Source organism: Rhinoraja longicauda, chromosome 1 (assembly GCF_053455715.1).
Source record: "Rhinoraja longicauda isolate Sanriku21f chromosome 1, sRhiLon1.1, whole genome shotgun sequence".
Classification (NCBI taxonomy): domain Eukaryota; kingdom Metazoa; phylum Chordata; class Chondrichthyes; order Rajiformes; family Arhynchobatidae; genus Rhinoraja; species Rhinoraja longicauda.
This window is the reverse complement of record NC_135953.1, coordinates 80,307,498-80,329,638: the sequence shown is the minus strand read 5'-3', so window position 1 is coordinate 80,329,638 and position 22,141 is coordinate 80,307,498. Positions and strand designations below refer to the sequence as shown.

The 22,141-nt window shown below is 44.7% G+C and overlaps 1 protein-coding gene across 1 annotated transcript in view; it reads left to right on the top strand.

Moving 5' to 3' along the window:
- The first annotated feature begins 9,018 nt into the window (after nt 1-9,018).
- The window catches only part of ncapg (non-SMC condensin I complex, subunit G), a 44,491-nt gene continuing 31,368 nt past the window's right edge, over nt 9,019-22,141 (top strand). The window contains exons 1-5 of the mRNA XM_078410854.1: nt 9,019-9,175; nt 14,278-14,403; nt 16,152-16,361; nt 20,539-20,767; nt 21,172-21,317. Of these exons, the coding sequence (XP_078266980.1) occupies nt 14,290-14,403; nt 16,152-16,361; nt 20,539-20,767; nt 21,172-21,317 (699 nt within the window). The 5' untranslated portion in view covers nt 9,019-9,175; nt 14,278-14,289. The remainder of the gene's footprint in view (nt 9,176-14,277; nt 14,404-16,151; nt 16,362-20,538; nt 20,768-21,171; nt 21,318-22,141) is intronic.

The window sequence follows — 22,141 nt, the reverse complement described above, 5'->3', positions numbered from 1 at the left end:
CTGGTCCATTTGACCCTTCCCACCCAAACAACCCCCTCCCCAGGTACTTTCCCCTGCAACCGCAGGAGTTGCAATACGTGTCCCTTTCCCTCCTCCCTCGACTCCATCCAAGGACCCAAACAGTCTTTCCAGGTGAGGCAGCACCTCCTACTGCACCTCCTCCAACCTCATCTACTATATCCATTGTTCTAGATGTCAACTTCTCTACAATGGTGAGATCAAGCGCAGGCTTGCCGATTGTTTTGCTGAACACCTCCGCTCAGTCCATCTTAACTAACCTGATCTCCCCGTGGCTCAGCACTTCAACTCCCCCTCCCATTCCCAATCTGACCTTTCTGTCCTGGGCCTCCTCCATTGTCAGAGTGAGGCCCAGTGTAAATTGGAGGAACAGCACCTCATATTTAGTTTTTTATGTAGGAAAATAACTGCAGATGCTGGTACAAATCGAAGGTATCTCAAAATGCTGGAGTAACTCAGCAGGTCAGGCAGCATCTTGGAGAGAAGGAATGGGTGACGTTTCGCGTCGAGACCCTTCTTCAGACTGATGTCGGGGGGAGAGTGACAAAGAAAGGGTATAGGTGGAGACAGGAAGACAGTGGGAGAACTGGGAAGGGAGAGGGGAAGAGAGGGACAGAGGAACTATCTAAAGTTAGAGAAGTCAATGTTCATACCGCTGGGCTGTAAGCTGCCCAAGCGAAATATGAGGTGCTGTTCCTCCAATTTCCGGTGGGACTCACTATGACACTGGAGGAGGCCCATGACGGAAAGGTCAGACTGGGAGTGGGAGTTGAAGTGCTGAGCCACCGAGAGATCAGGTTGGTTACGGCGGACTGAGCGAAGGTGTTGATTGAAATGATCGCCGAGCCTACGTTTGGTCTCCCTGACATCAGTCTGAAGAAGGGTCTCGACCCAAAACATCACCCATTCCTTCTCTCCAAGATGCTGCCCGACCTGCTGAGTTACTCCAGCATTTTGTGATACCTCATATTTCGCTTGGGTAGTTTACACCCCAGCGGTATGAATATTGACTTCTCTAACTTCAGATAGACCCTGCTTTCCCTCTCTCTTCCCTCCCCCTTCCCAATTCTCCCACGAGTTTTCCTGTCTCCGACTACATCCTATCTTTGTCCTGCCCCCTCCCCTGACATCAGTCTGAAAAAAGGGTCTCGACCCGAAACGTCACCCATTCCTTCTCTCCAGAGAAGCTGCCTGACCTGCTGAGTTACTCCAGCATTTTGTGTCTACCTTCTATACATACACACACATAGTCAAAAAACAAACATATACTTATCCAAATCAAACAGTAATGGGCCTAGCACTGAACCCTGAGGCACACAACTAGTCACAGGCCTCCAGTCCGAGAAGCAACCTTCCACCATCACCTTCTGCTTCCTTCCATGGAGCCAATTTTCTATCCATTCAGCTATTTCTCCTTGGATCCCATGCGATTCTGCTTCTGTATAGTAAGATTTTTACTGAACTGTATGCAAATAAAGGAATTTCTCTGTACCTCGGTACAATGACAATAAAGTACCATTGATCAATGAACATTCAAATGAATTTATGAATTGTAAGTAGGAGAAGGACTCCCGGTCCCTTGATCTATCACCCAATTCAGATTATGACTAAATCAACTATGACATTATTTGTCAGCTGCCTGTCATTTCCAAGTGAACAACTAGGACACAAAGTAACCTAGTGGGTCAGGCAGCATATCTGGAGAAAAAGCATAGGTGACATTTTGGGTTGAGACCCTTCTTCAAAATCACATCTGCATTTCCAGAAATCAGGTCATTAATGTGCTCCTTTGGCTATAGTCCTTACCACATTCAGAGGGGAAAAAAACAAATAAGGTATCTTGAATACTCTGAGTGCAGAATGGGTCATTAAAGCACATATAAAAGGAACATTATTTATGTTGTTGAAGAGCCCAACAATTCAATATAGTAAATAACTATGCAAAATGAATGCAGCCCACTGAGTTGTTATACGATTTTCTATCTCAGAATGTTTTTTTGTAATATGAATGTAATTGTTGGTCAGTTGTAAACTGACTTGTTTCCATTTCTATTGTCCCTTGCTGCCCTCTGGTGGTAAATATACGAGTCTTAATTCCATAGTTATGGTTGAGGGATTCTTTGAAAAGTCCCTCCAGTGGACGTTGACTGCATCTCAATTCTTTATGTTAACCTTCTTAGCCATTTATACTGAAGATAACCTCGACAGTGATGTAAAATCCATGCCCATCATAGTTATTAGTAATTTGTTGGACCTTCTGTACTATTTCCACCCTTTATCAGTTCTTTAGGGCATTTTTTTTCGGTTTGACCTCTTCTTGGACAGAAAATGCCTAGAAACCTGTTTATTTAATTTTCCCTTGAGATATATGGTCAAGTTTTCAATTGAAAACTGATTGGGCATATTATTGAGTTTGCATGCTCAACAGACTATTACAAAATTATTCCTGTAAAGGCAAGTTGTTATTGGGTGAACAGAGAAAGGGATTCAAGAATGTCTCAAAGCTTCATTGAAAAAGTACAATATCCCCACTGACTTTTGGGAATCTTTGGCCATGTCCACTTAAAGTGCGGAAAGAGCATTGGAAAAGACATTGAGAAGCTAAGTCTGTTCATCAAAAGTACACAGAAGTCCAACATAAATGTTGAAAGGAGTGCGATACCTCCCAAAACTACTCACCCACCCGCTCCTTTACCTATTTCTGTGTCTGCCTGTGGCAGAGTCTGTGGAATCTCCATTGACCTTGAAATCCATACAACCAGTCTGGAAAAAAGTCAATCTTGGTCCCAGGGAACTATCCAAAGATATCTAGGAACACCAACTTACTTTAGCACAATTAGTGTAGTAATATACACTTCACAGGAACATGACCATTCATACAATATGTATTCCACATCACAAAAAAGGATTTTAGGGTAGGAGACCTAGAGCTGGATGTTAGGTTGCAACACCATTGGTGTTGTAGTGGTCGAGCTACTGCCTTATGGCACCAGAGACCTGGATTCGATCCTTATTACTGGTGCTGTCTGTATGGAGTTTGTATGTTCTCCCCATGACCGAGTGGGTTTTTTCTGAGATCTGCAGTTTCCTACCACAAAGACATACAGGTTTGTAGATTATTTTGCTTGCTATAAATGTAAAAACAAATGTCCCTAGTGTGTGTAGGTTAGTGTTAATGTGTGCAGGGATTGCTGGTCAGTGCGGCCTCAGTAGGCCGAAGGGCCTGTTTCTGCGCTGTATCTCTAAACTAAAACTAAACAGTGGAATGGAGGGGAGGGGGGATTGGATGTTAGGGAAGGAAATCTGCAGCTTCGAGACAAAATGCTTCAAACAGAAAACATCAAGAACATATTGACAGTCTTTTTTTACAAATTAGATAAAACACAAAACCTGATAAAATTCTGATAAATCATATTTCTTTGGGACACATTAATGTTCAACCAAAAGGCAAAGACAAAATAAAAGAGAAAATAACTGATAGGAATGGTGAGAGAGATAACACATGTTTCTAAGGAGATTAAGTGAAAGCAGATAAATGCAAAGATCGCTATTCAATTCAGAGGAAACTAAGCAATTCATTTGATGTGAGCTCAGCATTCATCAAAATTCTTTTTGCATTATGAACACAGGGATACACCTCTAGACAATTTCCATTGGGGAAGAGGTTCATGTTGGGATGTTGACTGTCTCTGGAGAACTTTTTCTCCACTGATTACAATGATCAGAAAATCACAAATGGTCTGAATTTGTTCGTGAAATTTGTATGATTTGTAAAATCTACCTTTTGAAGTGTGGTTTATTAGAAAAGATAAAATGGCGACAATCTCCTCTCATGTGTTCAGGTAACCTGAAGAGTCCAGACACAGGCAACATAGGTCCACATGGACATCCTTAAATACAGCTAGACCTCTCTGTGACCATTCTTCTGCCATTTATTGACCTCTGATTTTTTGATGGCCAGAGGAATACCATGAAGCATCAGACTCCAGAATGACTTTGAGAAATGAAAAAGCAAATAAAAAAAGGAAATACAAACTCGGTATACCAAATGCACCAAATACTAAATCAAAATTGCAATCATTTGAGAAACAATCTATATTCATGAACTCTGTTTCCAACCTAAATGAAAATGCCATCACAGGCTTCATCAGTAAGGGTGAGGAGGAATGCATACCAAAGCAGACAATGTTAGTGCCCAATAACCAGAAATCATGGATGAACCATGAGGTCTACACCCAGGTGAAGTCCAACTCTGCAGCATTCAAGTCAAACTATCCCGAGTGGTACACTCTATGTACAACCTTCGCAAAGTCATTAAGGATGCCAAAAGGGAATTCCAGATCAAGCTGGGGTCACAGGATAACCACACAGACACCCATAGATTGTTGCAAGACTTGCATGCTATAACGGCCTACAAGTGAAGTCAGGTGGTAATACTGGCAACATGTCCCACCCCAACGACCTTGCCTTGAACAGAGGGTTGGTGGAATCAAAGGTAGACACAAAATGCTGGAGTAACTCAGCGGGTCAGGCAGCATCTCAGGAGAGAAGGAATGGGTGACGTTTCCGATCGAGACCCTTCTATGTCCTCCACCTCAACAACCTCAGGTGCACCTGTACTCATGGTTACTGTGACAGACATCAGCCTTTCTGAGAGTGAACCCTTGGAAAGCACCTGCTCCCAATGGAGTCTCCAGCTGCATCTTCAGAATCTGTTTGGACCAGCTGACATTAGTATTTACGGACATCTTTAAGTTCTCCCTACTCCATTTTGAGGTGACCAGCAAATTTAAGAAGACCTCTATCATCCCCGTGCCAAGGATAAACAAGATAGCATGCCTTAATGACTACCGTCCAGTGGCTCTGACACCCAACATCATGATGTGCTTTGAGAGGCTGGTCATCACACACACATTAACTCCAGTCTCCCAGACAGCATTGATCCAATAGTTTGCCTACTGTTCCAACTGGTCCGTAGCTCATGCCATTTCCCTGACCCTACACTCTTTGCTGGAACACCTAGACAACAAGGGCTCCTTCGTAAACTCCGATTTATTAACGATAGCTCTGCCTTCAACACCGTAATTCCAACCAAATTTCCAAACTAGGTGTCAGGACGTTCTCTGTCATTGGATCCTTGACTTCCTGACCCCTAGAGTACAATCAGTGAGGATAGGTGACAAAACGTCCTTCCCAATAATTCTCCAAACAGTGCCTGCAAGAAAGTATTCTCAGCCTCTTACTATACTCTCTTTTCCACTCAAGACTGCGTGAAAAACAGGTGGGTGGTGTCGACTTGATGAACCAAAAGATCTGTTTCATGCTGTTTGATTTACAGCATTTAAACCTTAGAAGCAAACTCAATAGATACTAGATGACCCGTGGACCAGTTGTGTCCTTGTTGTGGGGCCAGGGTGGGCGAGGGGGGAGAGGGAGCCAAATGATCAGCCATGATCACATTGAATGGCGGTGCTGGCTCGAAGGGCCGAATGGCCTACTCCTGCACCTATTGTCTATTACCCTAGCCCCAGGTGGCCAGCAGTAGGAGAGTGGCCACAAGGCACTGCGCCATGTTCGTCTAGCCGGCGGCCATCTTCTTTGACCTTCTCTCTGCCGCCGCGCTACACCACGGGAGGAAGGTCAGGCACGGAGCACGCCAGGATGGGCGCTGGTCCTCCTTCAGTGGCCCGCGGGCCTAATACGGCACTCTCAGAGAGTGTGTGATGGAGGGGTTCAGTTTAGAGATGCAGCGCGAAAACGGGGCCTTTGGCCCACCGTCCGTACTGACCAGTGATCCCCGCACACATTAGGGACAATTTTACACATGCACCAAGCCAATTAACCTACAAACCTGTACATCTTTGGAGTGTGGGAGGAAACCGACGATCTCGGAGAAAACTCACGTGGTCACGGGGGGGGGGGGGGGGGGGGGACTTACAAACTCCGTACAGACAGCACCCGTGGTTGGGACTGAACCCGGGTCTCCGGTGCTGCAAGCGCAGTAAGGCAGAAACTCTACTGCTGCGACACCGTGGGGAGAATGACGGAGGATTGCGAAAAGAGGGCCGGAGGAGTGGGTGCCGAGGGTGCCAGAGAAGTAGAGACAGGGAGGGCCGGAAGAATGTGGAAAAGGTAGGGCTGGAGGAGTGAATCGAGGTGGGACTGGAGGTATATGGTGAGAGGGACGGAGTAGGGGTAGGGAGTGCTGGAGCAGTGGATGCTGAGAGGTGTGCAAGGTGTGGGTAGAAGAGGTGGTAGAAGAGTGGAGGAGTAGACAGGGCACGGGAAGTGAGGAGAGAAGGCCGGGGGTTGGTGAGAAAGAGGGCCCGAGCTTTTGGGATGGGTGAGAGTAAGTCGCAGGATTTTGGGAGTATGGGCCAGAAGAGTCGAGAGAGAGAGAGAGTAGGGGCTGAGAAAAGGCCAAAAGTGTGAGGGAAAGTGCCTGTAGAAATGGAAAGTAGAGGCCGGAGGAGGAAGGTGGGGAGGGCATGGAGGGAGGTGTGGGGGAAAGAGGCTCAGAGGAAACGGGGAGAGCATATTGGAGATGCGCAGGGGGGAGAGTGGGATGGAGAAGAGGAGGGAGAGTGGGACAGAAGACTGGGAATAAAGGGGGGAGGTAGATTGGCAGAAGAGAGGACTGGAACAGTAGCTATTTGGTGACAAAAGTCTGGAAGGCGAGAGGGAAGGTGGATTGGGGAGAGAGATGCCCAGTGGAGTGGGGAGGAGAGAGCCGGAGGAGTGGGGAGAGAGAGAAGACCGCAGGAGTAAAGAGAGAGAGAAGGCCCTAGGGAGGGGCGGAGGGGTAGGGAAAGAACAGGCGGGAGGTATGCGGAAGAGTGAGTAGCGGAGGATTCGGGGAGCAAGCAAATGCCAGAGGAGTGGGGAGAAGGCGCCGGAGTAGGGAGGAGGGCCAGAGGAGTGGGAGAGATGGGGGGGTGGGGGGGGGGGTGATGAGGTGGTGAAAGTGGCCCAGGGACTTGAGAGAAAAGAGCCGGAGCGAGGAGTGAGAGGGCCGGGATGTGTGGGGAGACAAGGCCAATATTCGACCAGAGAAGTCCGGAGGAGAGAAGTGTTTGGATGAGGCCAGAAGTGTGTGGAATAAGAGGGCCGGAGACTGGGTAACACACATTGCCGCACTGGTGGGTAAGGCAAGGCAGCGCCTTTACCACCTCAGACAGCTGAGGAAATTCAGTGTCTCTGAGGATCCTTCAATGCTTCTACTCTGGGGCTGTAGAGAGCATCCTGTCCGGCAACATCACAGTCTGGTTTGGGAAGAGCTCTACCCAGGACAGGAAAGCCCTGCAGAGAGTAGTGCGTTCGGCAGAAAGCACCATGGGAACTACACTCGCCCCCCCTGCAGGACCTATAGATCAGGAGGTGCAGATCAAGAGCAAGCAAGATCATGGGGGACTCCTACCACCCCAGTAACGGACTGTTCCAGCTGCTACGGTCAGGCAAACGCCTCCGCTGTCATGCTGTGAAAATGGAAAGGATGAGACAGAGTTTCTTCCCACAGGCCATCAGGACTGTTAACTATTATAACTCCAGGGACTATTTTTTTATTCTGTATTAATTTTAATTTATATGCAGTAATTATATGCTGTAACTGTATTTTTTTTGCACAATCCGCAGGCATTGCCACTTTCATTTCACTGCACATCGTGTATGTATGTGTATGTGACAAATAAACTTGACTTGTTGGCAACACACTCTAACCACGGCGGTTGGGGTGCGGCGCACGCAACACAGTATCTCTCAGTGGGATGCCGATTTCAAGCACTTAGCGCTGGGCCCTCGAAAGTGCAGGGCCCGTCGCAAATGCTACTTTTGCTACTATGTTAATCCGGCCCTGGGGCTGAGAATGTCTAAGTGCACTAATAAAGGAGCAATTAATTCATGGAGTAAGAAGAGGATAGATGTATTTTCCATCAAACAAAATGCTGAAGGAGTTTGGCAGGCCAGGCAGCATTTGTGGAGAGGATGGACAATGTCAAGAGGACCTTTCTTCAGACTCTGACCTGAATGTGGTCAGTCCATTTCCTCCACTGATGCTGCCTGACCCACTGAGTTCCTCAGCACTTTATTTTTATGCTCATCTGCAGTTTCTTGTGTCACCATTAGAGGAACGGAAGCATAAAATGTGGAAAGATAAAGCTCTATTCTATCTCCAATGGTAACCACACACAATTTGTAAGCTTCCTTCATTTATTTGCCGTGTACCATCTTTTGCTCAGGTGATTACACTTGCAACACAATTGCTGGTTTAAATTCCACTGACAGTGACAATCCAGTGCAGAGGAAATAAATGTAAAACCATCAGAACTCACTGATTGTGTCTTTCTCCTCCAGTGAAAAACAAACTATTTTGGCACTATTTGTAAAAGGAAAAATGTCAATTATCCTGGTCTCTGGATTTGTATCTCAATCAATTACTGCGCGTAGAAACTCACCCGGGGAGGGGTGGGGGTGGTCTACAAAGTAGCCGCCAGTTTCTCTAGATGTTACAATAACCGTACTTCATCGCAATTTGAATGGTGAATCGTGTTGTTTCAAAGGAGGTTCGACCACATTGAGCATACGCTCAGTATATATTTTCTGCTTTCCGTTGTGCTGCTGCAACTATGAATTTCATAGTTCCGTTTCATAGAGTGATAGTGTGGAACAGATGACAATACAGTTTCGGGACATATGACAATAAAACACTCTTGACTCTCTTTCTTCCTCTATTTTTTCTCTGTTGCCTTTGTCCAATTCGATTTCCTGGTTTGAAATCAAGTGCAAAATGTTGCATTTATCAGTCTTTCTCAATGCAGCCTGCAGTCATTCGGCAGCCAAATGGGTGGTTTGTCAACAGAGCTTTGGAGGAACGCAGCGGGTCGTGCAACGTCCGTGGAGGGAATGGACGGGTCGGGATTCAACTTTCCAGCACTTCCCTGGTTTATTTTGCAGGATTTTCACAGGAGACCTTGAGGTGGAGGCGCGGCCGCAGCCAGATACCAGCACCAGCAGAAGCAGCATCGCATCGCCTCGCCTCGCCAGCAGGACGCGGCCGCGCGCTGCACTTCCGGCGTCGGACCGCGGGAGATCAGGTTTGAAATTTCGGGCGGTTGAAGGTGGCGGCACAGTTTAAAACGACAACGCGTTCCAGTGTCCAACGGTGAGAGGGGGAGGAGGGGGAGAAGGGAGAGAGGGGGGTGAAGAGATGGGGGAAGAGAGAGGGGGTGAAGGGAGAGAGAGAGAGAGAGGGGGGAGAGAGAGGGGGTGAAGAGAGAGGGAGAGAGAGAGAGGGGGGAGAGAGAGAGAGAGATGGGAAGAGAGAGAGAGAGATGGGAAGGGAGGGAGAGGGAGATGGGGGGAAGAGAGAGGGGGAGGGGAAGAGAGATGGGGATATGAGAGGGGGGGAAGAGAAGGGAGGAGAGAGGGGGGGAAGAGAAGGGAGAGAGAGAGGGGAGGAGGGAGAGAGAGAGAGAGGGGAGGAGGGAGAGAGAGAGGGGAGGGGGAGGGGGAGGGGGGGAGAGAGAGGGGAGGAGGGAGAGAGAGGGGAGGAGGGAGAGAGAGAGAGGGGAGGAGGGAGAGAGAGAGGGGAGGGGAGGAGAGAGAGAGAGAGGGGAGGGGGAGGGGGAGGGGGGAGAGAGAGGGGAGAGAGAGAGGGGAGGAGGGAGAGAGAGAGGGGAGGGGAGGAGAGAGAGAGAGAGGGGAGGGGGAGGGGGAGGGGGGAGAGAGAGGGGAGAGAGAGAGGGGAGAGAGAGAGGGGAGGAGGGAGAGAGAGAGGGGAGGGGAGGAGAGAGAGAGAGAGGGGAGGAGGGAGAGCGAGCGAGAGATGGGGGGGGGGTGGGTACAAGGAGCTGCAGAAGCTGGACTTTTGCACAGATCACAAAAGCGTTGGAGGAAAACGTAGAAACAAGAAACTGCAAATTCTGGAGTAATTCAGTGGGTCAGACAGCATCTCTGGAGAACTTGGATAGAAGGTGTTTTGGGTGGGTTTAGATTGATTATGGTGGTGGGGGGTGAGAAGAAAGCTGGAAAAGATGGGGCGCGGGTGGGGCGGTGAGATATGGTCTCACAGAGAAGAGGAGAACTTCAAAGTGGCTGTGGGAGGAGGAAGATACGTATTGGGGGGGGGGGAATGGGCCAGTGACAACCTTGGTACAGAGTTGTGGGAGAGGAGTAACTTTGGCAAAGGGGATGAGGGCGTGGAAGAGTGCTAATACAACAGGGATGAGGGTAAGGGTAATCCTGGCAACAGGACAAGGGAGCAGGCTAACGCTGCCAAGAGGTGAAGGAGTCAGAGTGTGGCAATGGGGGTGAGGGGGCTGGTGACATGACATCAGGACAGCGGGGAGAGAAGGAGCAGGAGTGGGGAATTGAGGGGGCAGGTACAGTATAAGCAAGTCTTTCAGGGGCTGGCAAAGAGGGAGGTCGGTAGTTGTCACAACTGGAGAGAGGGATAACCCTTCGCAGTGGGGAGGAAAAATGGATTTGGCATAACAGGCATGGAATGGGGGTGTGGAAAGAGGTAGGTGGGTACCTCTGAGAACAGAGGAGAAGGATAACCGTGGGAGTATGGGATGCGTAGCCCTGGCTGCAGGGGAGATTGGGGCGAATCTGGAGTAACCCAGGGAATGTATGGGTTGGGGGAAGAAGGGTAACCTGGCCTCTGATGATGGAGAGTGGGGGAGGAGTGAGGCAAGCCGGGGAGCTGGTCTGCAGTAATGGGGACCGAGAGCTGAGTACCCCAGTTCAAAGGGGAATGGGTGTATTGTAACGGTGGAGAAAATAAGGGTAATCTGGACTCCCAAGAAAGGTAATATGTGCAGCCACTGGTAACAAGTGAATGGGGAACAACAAAATACATCTCTGTGCACTCCCCACTCCCTGATGAGCAAATGTTAATTTAATAAATCTTCACCAATATGAACTGTCATTTAAATTAAGTTTTCATTTAACAGATGTTTTATTTAAACAAAGGGAATGAAACACATTTGGAGACTTTTTCTGTTGCAGCTCTCTGGTGTTGGGGGGGGTGGGGAAACATTGTGTTTCACAGTCTTTTTGGAAGTTAGAAAATTCAAAGTTCATACCATTGGGTTGTAACTACTCCAAATGAAATACATGAATTATATTCTTCCAATTTGCTCAATGTAGCAACGCAGAAAACTGAGGAGGGATGAGTCGGTATGGTAATGACATGCTGTTGCAAGGTTGAGATAGCTGTGGACTGAGCACAGATGTTCTGCAAGATGCTATAAGTGTATAGGAGGCTACATTGTGAGCACCTAAAGCAGTAGATTAGATTGCAAGAGTAGACTAGTGAAGTGTGCGCATGTGCGGGACTCTCGGGCGGGCGAGGCCTGCGGAATCAGCGATAATTTCCAGACGCTTTGAAGATATGTATTACGGAAATTAGTTGCTTAAAGCTTAAATAAAGTTTAAGTAAATTGGAATTTTCATTTGCCTCACAACAATTTAAGCAACTCATCAAGTGACTCACCAGGTTTTTGTTTACGAGTAGCAAGGAGGTGTCGAGCAAATATTACATTGGGTGTCTTAACGAAGAGTCAGCTTAGTACATCAATAGCAGAATCATAAGTTGTACATTCCTATATGTAATCATATACATCATAAGAGTCAGAGCTTATTAATGTCCTGAATTTGTCTGGTGCATTGTCGCCACACTCATCAAAGAAGTTATTTAGTGTACAAAGCCAGTGCTTCCATTCCTTTGCTGCAGTAGGTGAGTTGGGATCCAGATCCAAGCGTTGTGGTTTCAATAGTTTCTCCATCTCGACGTCACACTGCGTAACTTCTGAGATTGAGTTGCTTAAATTGTTGTGAGGCAAATGAAAATTCCAATTTACTTAAACTGTAGGTTGAGAGGTATAACGGAATCATTTGGAAAGCAGTGAAACTGGCTTTAAAGTCAAATGACATACCAGATCGGCAGTGGGAATGTGTTCTACCAGATGCATTACACTCCATCAGATCTCTACTGTCAACTGCTACCAATACTACTCCACATGGGCGGTTCTTTAACTTCAAACGGCGTTCTTCTAGTGGTACTTCTCTGCCATCATGGTTGACTAGCCCTGGGCCTGTGTTGCTTCGTCGATATGTCCGATCAAATAAGAATGAGCCAAGTTGAACTGACTGATGTCAACCCTTCTTATGCAACTATCAAGTATCAGGATGGACGTCAGTCAACTGTCTCACTTCGTGACCTTGCACCATGTCCATCTTCTCTATCAGTTCCATCACTCCTTGATAATATTAATCGAGAACTTCCTTCAACACTTCCATCATCCCCTATGAAAACTTCTATAAGTAATTCTAAAATTGAAAATGTAAATAACAATATGAGTGAAGTTGATGACCAAGCAATATATGTACCACCAGCTATTGAAACACCATTATCTCCTGATGCTCCAGTGCTGCGACGGTCATCAAGACATACTAAACCCCCTGACCGTCTCAACTTATAAATAGGAGGGGAGAATGAAGTGTGCGCATGTGCGGGACTCTCGGGCGGGCGAGGCCTGCGGAATCAGCGATAATTTCTAGACGCTTTGAAGATATGTATTACGGAAATGAGTTGCTTAAAGCTTAAATAAAGTTTAAGTAAATTGGAATTTTCATTTGTCCCACAACAACTAGATTGTAAGAGGTGCATCGGGGGGCTATTTTTGTCCCCAAAAATGGTGGTGACTGGGGTGAAAGAACAGGTTGTACACCACCTATGTTGTAGAGAAAGTGCCAGGGGATGGGGATGTGTCAGTTGGTTGGGATGAGCAGACCCCAGGCAGTCACAAACAATGATTCCTGCAGAAAGTTGGAGGAGGAGGATAGGTCATAAAGTCATAAGTGATAGGAGCAGAATTAGACCATTCAGCCCATCAAGTCTACTCCGCCATTCAATCATAGCTAATTTATCTCTTCCTCCTAATCCCATTCTCCTGTCTTCTTCCCATAACCCCTGACACCTGTACCCATCAAGAATCTATCTATCTCTGCCTCAAAAAAAATCCATTGACTTGACCTCCACAACCTTCTGACTAAAGAAATTTCTCCTTATCTCCTTCCTAAAAGAATGTCCTTTAATTCTGAGGCTATGACCTCTAATCCTAGACTCTCCCACGAGTGGAAACATCATCTCCACATGCACTCTATCCAAGATTGGGGAAGATGCGACTTGTGGGACCAGTTTGAAGCTGGTAGAATTAGTGAAGGATGATAGTTTGGAAGGAGAGGGGGGTGGGGTGATAGTCGAGGACCATGGGAACTCTATTGCTGCTCTGTCTGTTGAGAAAAAGCTTGAGAACAGGCATGCAGTAAATGTGACTGAGAGGAAAAGTTCATTGCCCCCCCATTTTCTGTTAAGTAAGCAAGCATTTATATCAATGCAGATGTGTGTTTTTGAAAAAAACTTTCTAAAGCACCTGAGCTCTTATGTAATGATCAGTTGATAAAATATTTGTTTTAGTTTGTTAAAAAAATGATACATGCAGGAGATTGATGAACTTTTCTTGCCATCCATGGCAAATCCTATCCTCAAGAATTTACTGTATCTCCTCCCCCTGTACAAATCTTTGCATAATGGTGGGTTCTTTAGGAGGCAGTCCCCTTCATTAATTTATGTATGGGTGAAAGCTTCTTTTCACCCAGATGTGTAATTAAATATATATGTGGGTGAATTTAGGCTTTCCAGAAATCTAGATTGACCTTCCATTGTATTACTGAAGGCGTGCTGCACTGTGAGATATGCTGTTTTTTATATGATATTAAAGAAAGGTCTTATTTTGCTGCTTGGATGGATGCAAAAGGTTGTATGGCACTTTACTTTAAATGCGCTTTGTTACCCTGGTTAAAATTTATCAAGCATTGAATACTTAAAAAATATTATCTGGTTATGAATCTATTGTTTGCAAGAGCTTCCTGAGTACTTTACCACTGTGGTTCCATTTCAAATTTAATTCAGATCTTATTTAACCTGGGGAAATATTGGCCACAGGCAATCTGGACTAATTGATCCCCTGTATGTAAATTCACCATTATCCAGGAGATGTACAGTTTCAGTTAATATTTTTTCCATGCTAATATTTGTTTCTAATCCTTAGAATCTTGAAGTAGGAAGTGGATGTGACTTTTTTACTTATATCTTTTTAAATAGTTTAATGCATTATTTTTTATGTGCTATTTTAGCTCTTTTTAAGAACTGTCACAAACAAAAAGTTATAATTAATTAATGCATCTTGTTTTTTTAAGATTTTTCTAAAAATGGGGTCACAGAAAAATCAGCTGCTTCAAATTCGCCCGTTCTTTGAAAAGGCCCAGAAAGGACATCAAAACCAGGCAAAGCTGGTGGCAGGTCTTAAGCAAATGTATAATCAGGTAAATTGGAGTGCAACATATTCTGAAGGATGCTGCTTTAAATTAGAGTATGGATTCTTGTTTTTATTGTATTTTGAGTTTGGGTTGAACTCTTAAAGCATTTTTTATGTATTTTGTGCTTCATTATTTTAAATTTTTGTGTCTTAGTTTTAATGTAAAATCATAAGCAGTGGGGCCTCAGGGATTTCTATTCAATATTTGACTTCATATTGATATCACTCCAACTGGTAAAGTAAGCATGCAGGTACAGCAGGCAGTGAAGTAAGGTAATGGCATGTTGGCCTTCATTGCGAGAGGATTTGAGTTTAGGAGCAAGGAGGTCCTACTGCAGTTGTACAAGGCCCTGGAGAGACAGCACCTGGAGTATTATGTGCAATTTTGGTCTCCTAATCTGAGGAAGGACATTCTTGCTATTGAGGAAGTGCAGCTTAGGTTCACCAGGTTAATTCCCGGGATGATGGGACTGACATATGATGAAAGAATGGGTTGACTGGGCTTGTATTCACTGGAATTTAGGGGATCTTGTAGAAACATAAAATTCTTAAAGGATGAGACAGGCTAGATGCAGGCTGGTTCCCGATGCTGGGGGAGTCCAGAATCAAGGGTCACAGTTTAAGAATAAGGGGTAGGCCATTTAGGACTGAAATGAGGAAAAACGTTTTTACCCAGAGAGTTGTGAATCTGTGGAATTCTTTGCCACAGAAGGCAGTGGAGGCCAATTCACTGGATGTTTTCAAGAGAGAGTTAGATTTAGTTCTTGGGGCTAAAGGATTCAAGGGATATGGGGAAAAAAGCAGGAACGGGGTACTGATTTTGAATGATCAGCCATGGTCATATTGAATGGTGGACTGGTTCGAAGGGCCGAATGGCCTAATGCACCTATTTTCTATGTTTCTATGTCTACCTGAGATTTTCCACCCTTCACATATTGTTTTAAACTCATCCTCCTGATTTTACCTCCAATCATTGATATTTTTTGCCAGAACAACAAACTATCAAATATAGTTTTTAAGTTTAGGATAGGCTTATCAGCAATTATTTTTTTATTCCTTATTCTCTTGCTACTTGTTACTGTCCTTAGGCTGAAATGTTTTCCTTTCTTCTTAGGCATTACATGTTTGAATTTAATTTTTCTTGTTGCCTTTTGCTAATAATTGAGTTTTCTTTCTAGTAATTTTGGAGGCACCTCTTTGTCTCTTTGTGCTTTCTCTCCTTAAAAGATTTATATAATTTATTTATTATCTTATTTAATACTAAAGTTTTTGTTCACTTTTTGATGGATACAATTGTTTCCAAAACATTTGTTTTTCCTGATCATGTATTCCTGCATGGATTAAAATGGATTAAGTGGCCTTCTAGTTTGCCGTAAATTTCTATGATGAAAGATGGCGGGATGTTTTATTATGAAATAGCATTAAAGCAAGATATTCTCTACCAAGAATCTGACCTTGCACAATTTGCAGTCTGTGAATTAAATGAAACCTAGCCAAGATAACCTAGTTATCAAGTGAACCCAATGTTCTTAAAAAGTTAAATCTGCATTTGTTAAATTTAAAGTGGAGAATGCATATGGAGAACACGGCAATCATGGTCTCTACTCCCAAACAATACATGTCCACCCATTTCTGGAAACCAGATGATTACAACATTGAATTTCACTGGGTTGACTGGCACCACTGTTTATTTGCACTTACCTGGGAAGTCTTTTTATATTGTTTCAATTATTAATCATGCAAATTTTATTAAAGTTGCAGGATGATGCCAAGACTTCTTTTCATGAAGATTTTATCAATTTGTTGAAGTATCCCATGACCATTTATAAGCGGGAGCCTGCAGTAGAAAGAGTGATCGAGTTTGTTGCAAAATTTGCTATTTCATTTAAACAACCAGTTGATGAGGAAGAAAGTGATGAGGATGAAAACTCTTTCTTACAGTTCCTCTTTCAATTTCTGCTGAAGGTGCAGTATTATTTAAATTATGTTCAAAATGAAACAGGTCATGAATTCTTGATTTTGTTTTATTTATTTAGTGAAGACTGTTAACAGATCTAGTAATTTCCATAATGTAAATGGAAATGTGTTCTTCTTTTTCATATATTACCTAAAGTATTACTTCAATTTATTCAACAACAGAGCAATACCTGTAGTTTGTGATGATTTAGTTCATACAGAAGCTGAAAAAGTATGTTATGAACTGATTCTATTTTGTAAGAAATGTAGCTTTCTAAGGAAACAAATTTGTCATACATTTTACTGGTTGAAATTAAAAATCATGGATACTGGAAATTTGAACCAAAATCAGAAAATACTGGAAATGCACAACTGGTCAAGGAGCATGAGAAGTGAGAAATAAAGCAGGTTGAGAGGTGGAGGGAACTGGGAATATTCAATGGTATGCAGACCAAAGTGTTTAAGGTAGAATTTTAAAAAACACAGTACAGAGGAAATAAAACCAAATAGAAAGGTATGTCACAGCTCCAAGGATCCAGGTTTGCTCCTGACCTTGGATGCTCTCAGACACCAAATCTGCGAAAGCACCTCTAGATTCTGTGTAGAGTTTTTATGATTTCCCCATTCACATCTCAAAGATTGTTAATTAGTGACTATAAATTATAATTTACTGTTGCTGGAGCTGAAATGTAAGTTGGGAAAATGTATTGCAGAGCTCCAGAGAACTAAGCAGCAGTAGAATAAATGAAATTGGCCAGGTGGCCTTCTGTGTCGAAGTAAGCAAGTCAGTAGGGAGTAAATAAGTGGTTTAACTGAAATAGTCAAATTCAGTATTAAGTTACAACATTTCCACACACATGGAAAGAAGATGTGATGCTGTTCTTTGAATAGTGTAGGAGGCAGTAGAAAGAGGTCCTGTTTGGTGGGGCGGCGATAGAGAATTAGACTGGCTTGCGGTCACCTTTCAGGCTATACGAACATGTTCTGTAATCTATGTTGGGTTTCTCCAATGTAAAGGAGATCACGTGAGGATTGAATGCATCATGCTGAGATGAAACAAGCATAAGTCAAATGCTGCTTTCCATGGGGGAGTTTCTTTTTGTGTCCTTGGATGGTGGAAAGGGAAAAAGTCAAATGTATTCCCTGCGGTTATGTAGGAATGATGGAGATCGAAAAACAAACTTGGTGGGTAAGGGCTGTAGCTGAGATTCTTGAACTATTTCTTTTGCTGCTAATAACTAACTTATTCTCACTTTCACACGGTCCATTTCTAATTCCCTTTCTCTATATCATCATCTATCTATCACGGTGGAAAAGTGGTGCGGCTGGTAGACCTGCTGCCTTCAAGTGCCAGAGACCTGGGTTTAATAATAATAATAATAATAATATTCATTTATTGTCATTGCAACGAGTACAACGAAATTAAAAAATAGCCAATCCTGACGGTGCGTACAAACATATATGCAATAAATGCAAAAACAAATAAATACATAAATACAATTATATTAAATACAAGATTTTTTAACGGTGTTGCCTAGTGCAAAGGTAGTGTTCAGTTCTCGTATGGCCCTGGGGTTAAAAACTGTTCTTAAGTCTGTTTGTTCGGGATTTGATCGACCTGAAACGTCGACCAGAGGGCAGATGAACAAACAGACGGTGGCCGGGGTGGGATGGATCTTTTATTATTTTGCCTGCTCTACTGAGGCAGCGTAGGCTGAACACGTGCTCCAGGGAGGGCAGTGAGCAGCCAATGATCTTCTGGGCCGTCGTGATGACCCTCTGAAGGGCCTTCCTGTCCTTTTCTGAGCAGCTGGCATACCATGTGGTTATACAGTGTGCCAGCACACTCTCGATGGAGCAGCGATAGAAGGACAACATGAGCTCCTGCAGGTTGGTTTTCCTGAGGATCCTCAGGAAGTGGAGTCTCTGCTGTGCCTTCTTTACTGTGGTGATGGTGTTGGTAGACCAGGTAAGATCCTCTGCGATGTGCGTACCCAGGAACCTGAAAGCGGGTACCCTTTCCACACAGACCCCATTGATGTAGAGTGGGTCGTATTCTACACTGGTTTTTCTAAAGTCAATTATAAGTTCCTTTGTTTTGGAGGAGTTCAGGACCAGATTGTTCACTGAACACCATGCTGCCAGCCTTTGGATTTCATCCCTATAGGCTGTCTCATCTCCTCCTGAGATGAGTCCAACCACAGTCGTGTCATCCGCGAACTTGATGATGGTGTTGGTGGGATGGGTGGGGGCGCAGTCGTGAGTGTAGAGGGAGTAAAGGATGGGGCTCAACACACAGCCCTGTGGTGAGCCGGTGCTCAGTGTAATGGTGGAGGAGAGGTGAGGGCCTATTTTGACGGTCTGGGGGCGGTTGGTCAGGAAGTCCTTGATCCATTGGCAGATGGTTTGGGAAAATCCAAGGTCGGAAAGTTTGGTGACCAGTCTGCTCGGGATGACCGTGTTAAAGGCAGAGCTGAAGTCGAGGAAGGGCATCCTCACATAGCTCCCCTGGTGTTCAAGGTGGGTCAGTGCAGTGTGAAGAGCAGTGTCGATGGCATCCCCTGTAGACCTATTTGCTCTGTAGGCAAACTGGTGTGGGTCGAAGGTGGGTGGGAGGCTGGCTTTGATGTGCTGCAGGACCAGTCTCTCGAAGCACTTTGTGATGACCGGTGTGAGTGCTACCGGACGGTAGTCGTTAAGGCCGCTGATGACAGACTTTTTCGGCAGTGGGATGATTGTGGCGGACTTCAGGCAGGGAGGGATGGTGGATTTTAAAAGGGACAGGTTGAAGATTTTTGTGAAGACCTCAGATAATTGGTCTGCACGTTCCCTCAGCACTCTGCCCGTCACACCATCGGGGCCTGCAGCTTTCCTGGGATTCACTGCTCTGAGCACGCGCTTAACATCATACTCCTGCACAGTGAAGGTGTTGCTGTCAGGTGCTGGAGAGGGTGTTATGTCTGCCACTGTAGCTTTCACCTCGAAACGAGCAAAGAAACAGTTAAGTATCCTGACCTTGGATACTGTCCATGTGGCGTTTGGCCATTCTCCCTGTGATTGTGTGGATTTCCTCTGGGTTCTCCGGTTTCTTTCCACATCCCAAAAACATGTGAGCCTGTAGATTAAGTGGCCCCTAGATTGCCCCTTGTTTGTAGGAGTAGTTAGGAAGCTGGGATAAGATGAGAATTAGTGTAAAAGACTGAGGTGGACTCATTGGGTCCAAATCTCACCTGCGGGCCTCTCGTGGGGCAACCCTCCCCCAACTGGTGATCCTGTGGGCGAGGCAACCCTCTCCAACTGACGAAGCCCGTTGGCGGGCGGGGAGTGTCCCCTGGGGTTGTGGGCGGGCGAAGGGGGACAGGGAAGGGCAGAGGGTGCCACTCACCTCGGTCCCGTTCCGCCATTGCTGCAGGCAGAGCGAGACGTGGACCCAAAGCCTCTTCTGCATTGGTCTAGCACCCTCCCCTCCCCTCCCCCCACTCACCCACTCAATCCCCCCTTATCCCCTGTCCTCACCCACTCCATCCCCCCCCATCCCCACTCCATACACCCCTCAAGCCCCATTAAAACTCCCCAAAACCTCTCCTGCATTGGTCCCCACCCCCACAGTTTTAGTCATCTATATACTAAAACTCTTGTTTGTTCCTGAACTACAGCCAAAACGGTACATGATAACATGACAATTTTAGGCCCACTTTACTCACCGTCGTCCCTTCGGTGCTATTGGAAGAAGTTTCATTGAAATTGGTGTTATATATTTTAAATTATTCACATTATAACCAAGTGGACCCGTTGGGCCCAAACCTCTCCTGCATTGGTGCAGCACCCTCCCCTCCCATCCCCCTTTCATGTTAACAATCTTTATTTTGACTTCATAAAGATGGCAGTATCTGTTTCAACTGCTTTTTTCCCTTCAAATACAGATTTAAAAGGATTGTTACTTTGGTAGCTGTGTTTTGCATCCTATCATTGACATTTCCTGTTCTCCCTACCCTTCCTCCTCTTTGAAACTTGCTAATTTGTTCACACTTCTAGTTCTGATGAAGGATCCTTGACCTATAATGTTCACCGTTTCTCTCCTCTCTGATGCTGCCTGACCTGCTAATGATTCCATCATTTTGTATTTTTGTTAAAATTTTTACTAATGTTTGACTGGAGTTCATGTTAGTTAACTTTTTCCCAACAGTCTCACAGTGCGTCCAGCCACTCTGTTCGATTCCGTGCCTGTCAGCTTATCAATAGACTTCTTGGTGGCATGTCAGAAAATGCACAGATTGATGATGAACTGTATGATTGTATATACGATGCTATGCTGGTGAGGTTAAAAGATAAGTTTCCAAATGTGCGAATACAGGCTGTGCTTGCCCTGGCCAGACTTCAGGATCCCAATGATGAAAACTGTCCAGTAATTAATGGTAAGAATTCAACTATCCAATCTACATAAATGTTTGCTTGTGTAAACTAATTTTTAACTCATTAAACTGCATGCAATTAGAGTTGCCTTCTAATGACTGATGTTCATGTACATCCTGAATATTCTTCAGTAGTTTAGATAATGGTTAGAAACTTTGCTTAAGATTTCCAGCAATGATGATTGAAACAAACCAGTTTTGGGTGCCCTGTCCAGTCCTGCTTCACTGCTGTTTTACGCAGTCTTAACAATTTTGAAACAACTTTCTTACAAAAATTGGTGCTTTGTACAGGCGCTGAAGCAGATAAACTGTCATTGAACGTCTTTAGTTTCGTTGATTTGTAATTTAGTTAAAATATAAATTTCTCTTTTACTTATAATGTACTAATCACGTGTAATTTATTTTAGCATTCTTGTATTTGATTGAATGTGACATCAATCCAGAGGTGAGACGAGCCGTATTGTCCTGCATAGCACCATCAGCGAGAACTCTTGCTAAAATCATTGGGCGTACAATGGATGTTAAAGATAATGTCAGAAAATTAGCCTACGAGGTGGGTTATTTTAAAGAGTGTACATGAATATTGATGCATGTTGCTCCCTGTGTCTTGTTCCTTCACTTTGTTCTATGAAATTCAGTCTTTAAAGTGAATATTTATTAGGAGGCAGGTCATGAAGTGGGGGAGAATTCCAGAAAATTGTGGGAGTGCAGGAAAATAATTGGGGATTATTGATCTGGGGTTTCATCAGGTAGGTGGTGGCTTAAGGATGATCTTGGGTTTATTGTGTAGGTGAAAGCTGGAGATTTGATCTGCCTTGGAAAGAATTGGGAGACTGAGGGCATCTGTCGTTAGGAGAGCAGATAGAGTAATGCAGCATGGAAATAGGCCCTTCAGCCCAACTAGCCCATGGCGACCAAGATGCCCCATCTACACTTAACCCACCTGCCCACGCTGGGCCCATTTCCCTCTAAACCTTTCCTATTCATGTACCTGTTTAAATGTTGTTATGGTACTGGTGTCAACTACCCCCTCTGGCAATTCATTCCATATAGACACCACCACCTGAGTGAAAAAGGTTCCTATTAAATCGTTCCCTTCTCAGTTTAAACCTATGTTCTTGATATGGAGAACCTGCGTGGAAGATGCAGAGATTTTCTACTGATGCATTAAATAATACACCATTCCCTCTTTCTTAGCGGGTACATTGACCCCAAGTTCTGCAATTCTATTCCTAAGATCCTCCTTGAAACTGATTTATTTCACAAACATTTGATCATCCATTAGAGTCCTTTTATATCCTCAAACATTTTGGGATGCTTGTCTAGTCAATGATGCAATTTTTGTTAATATAAATTACAATCAGCAGCTAAACAGAT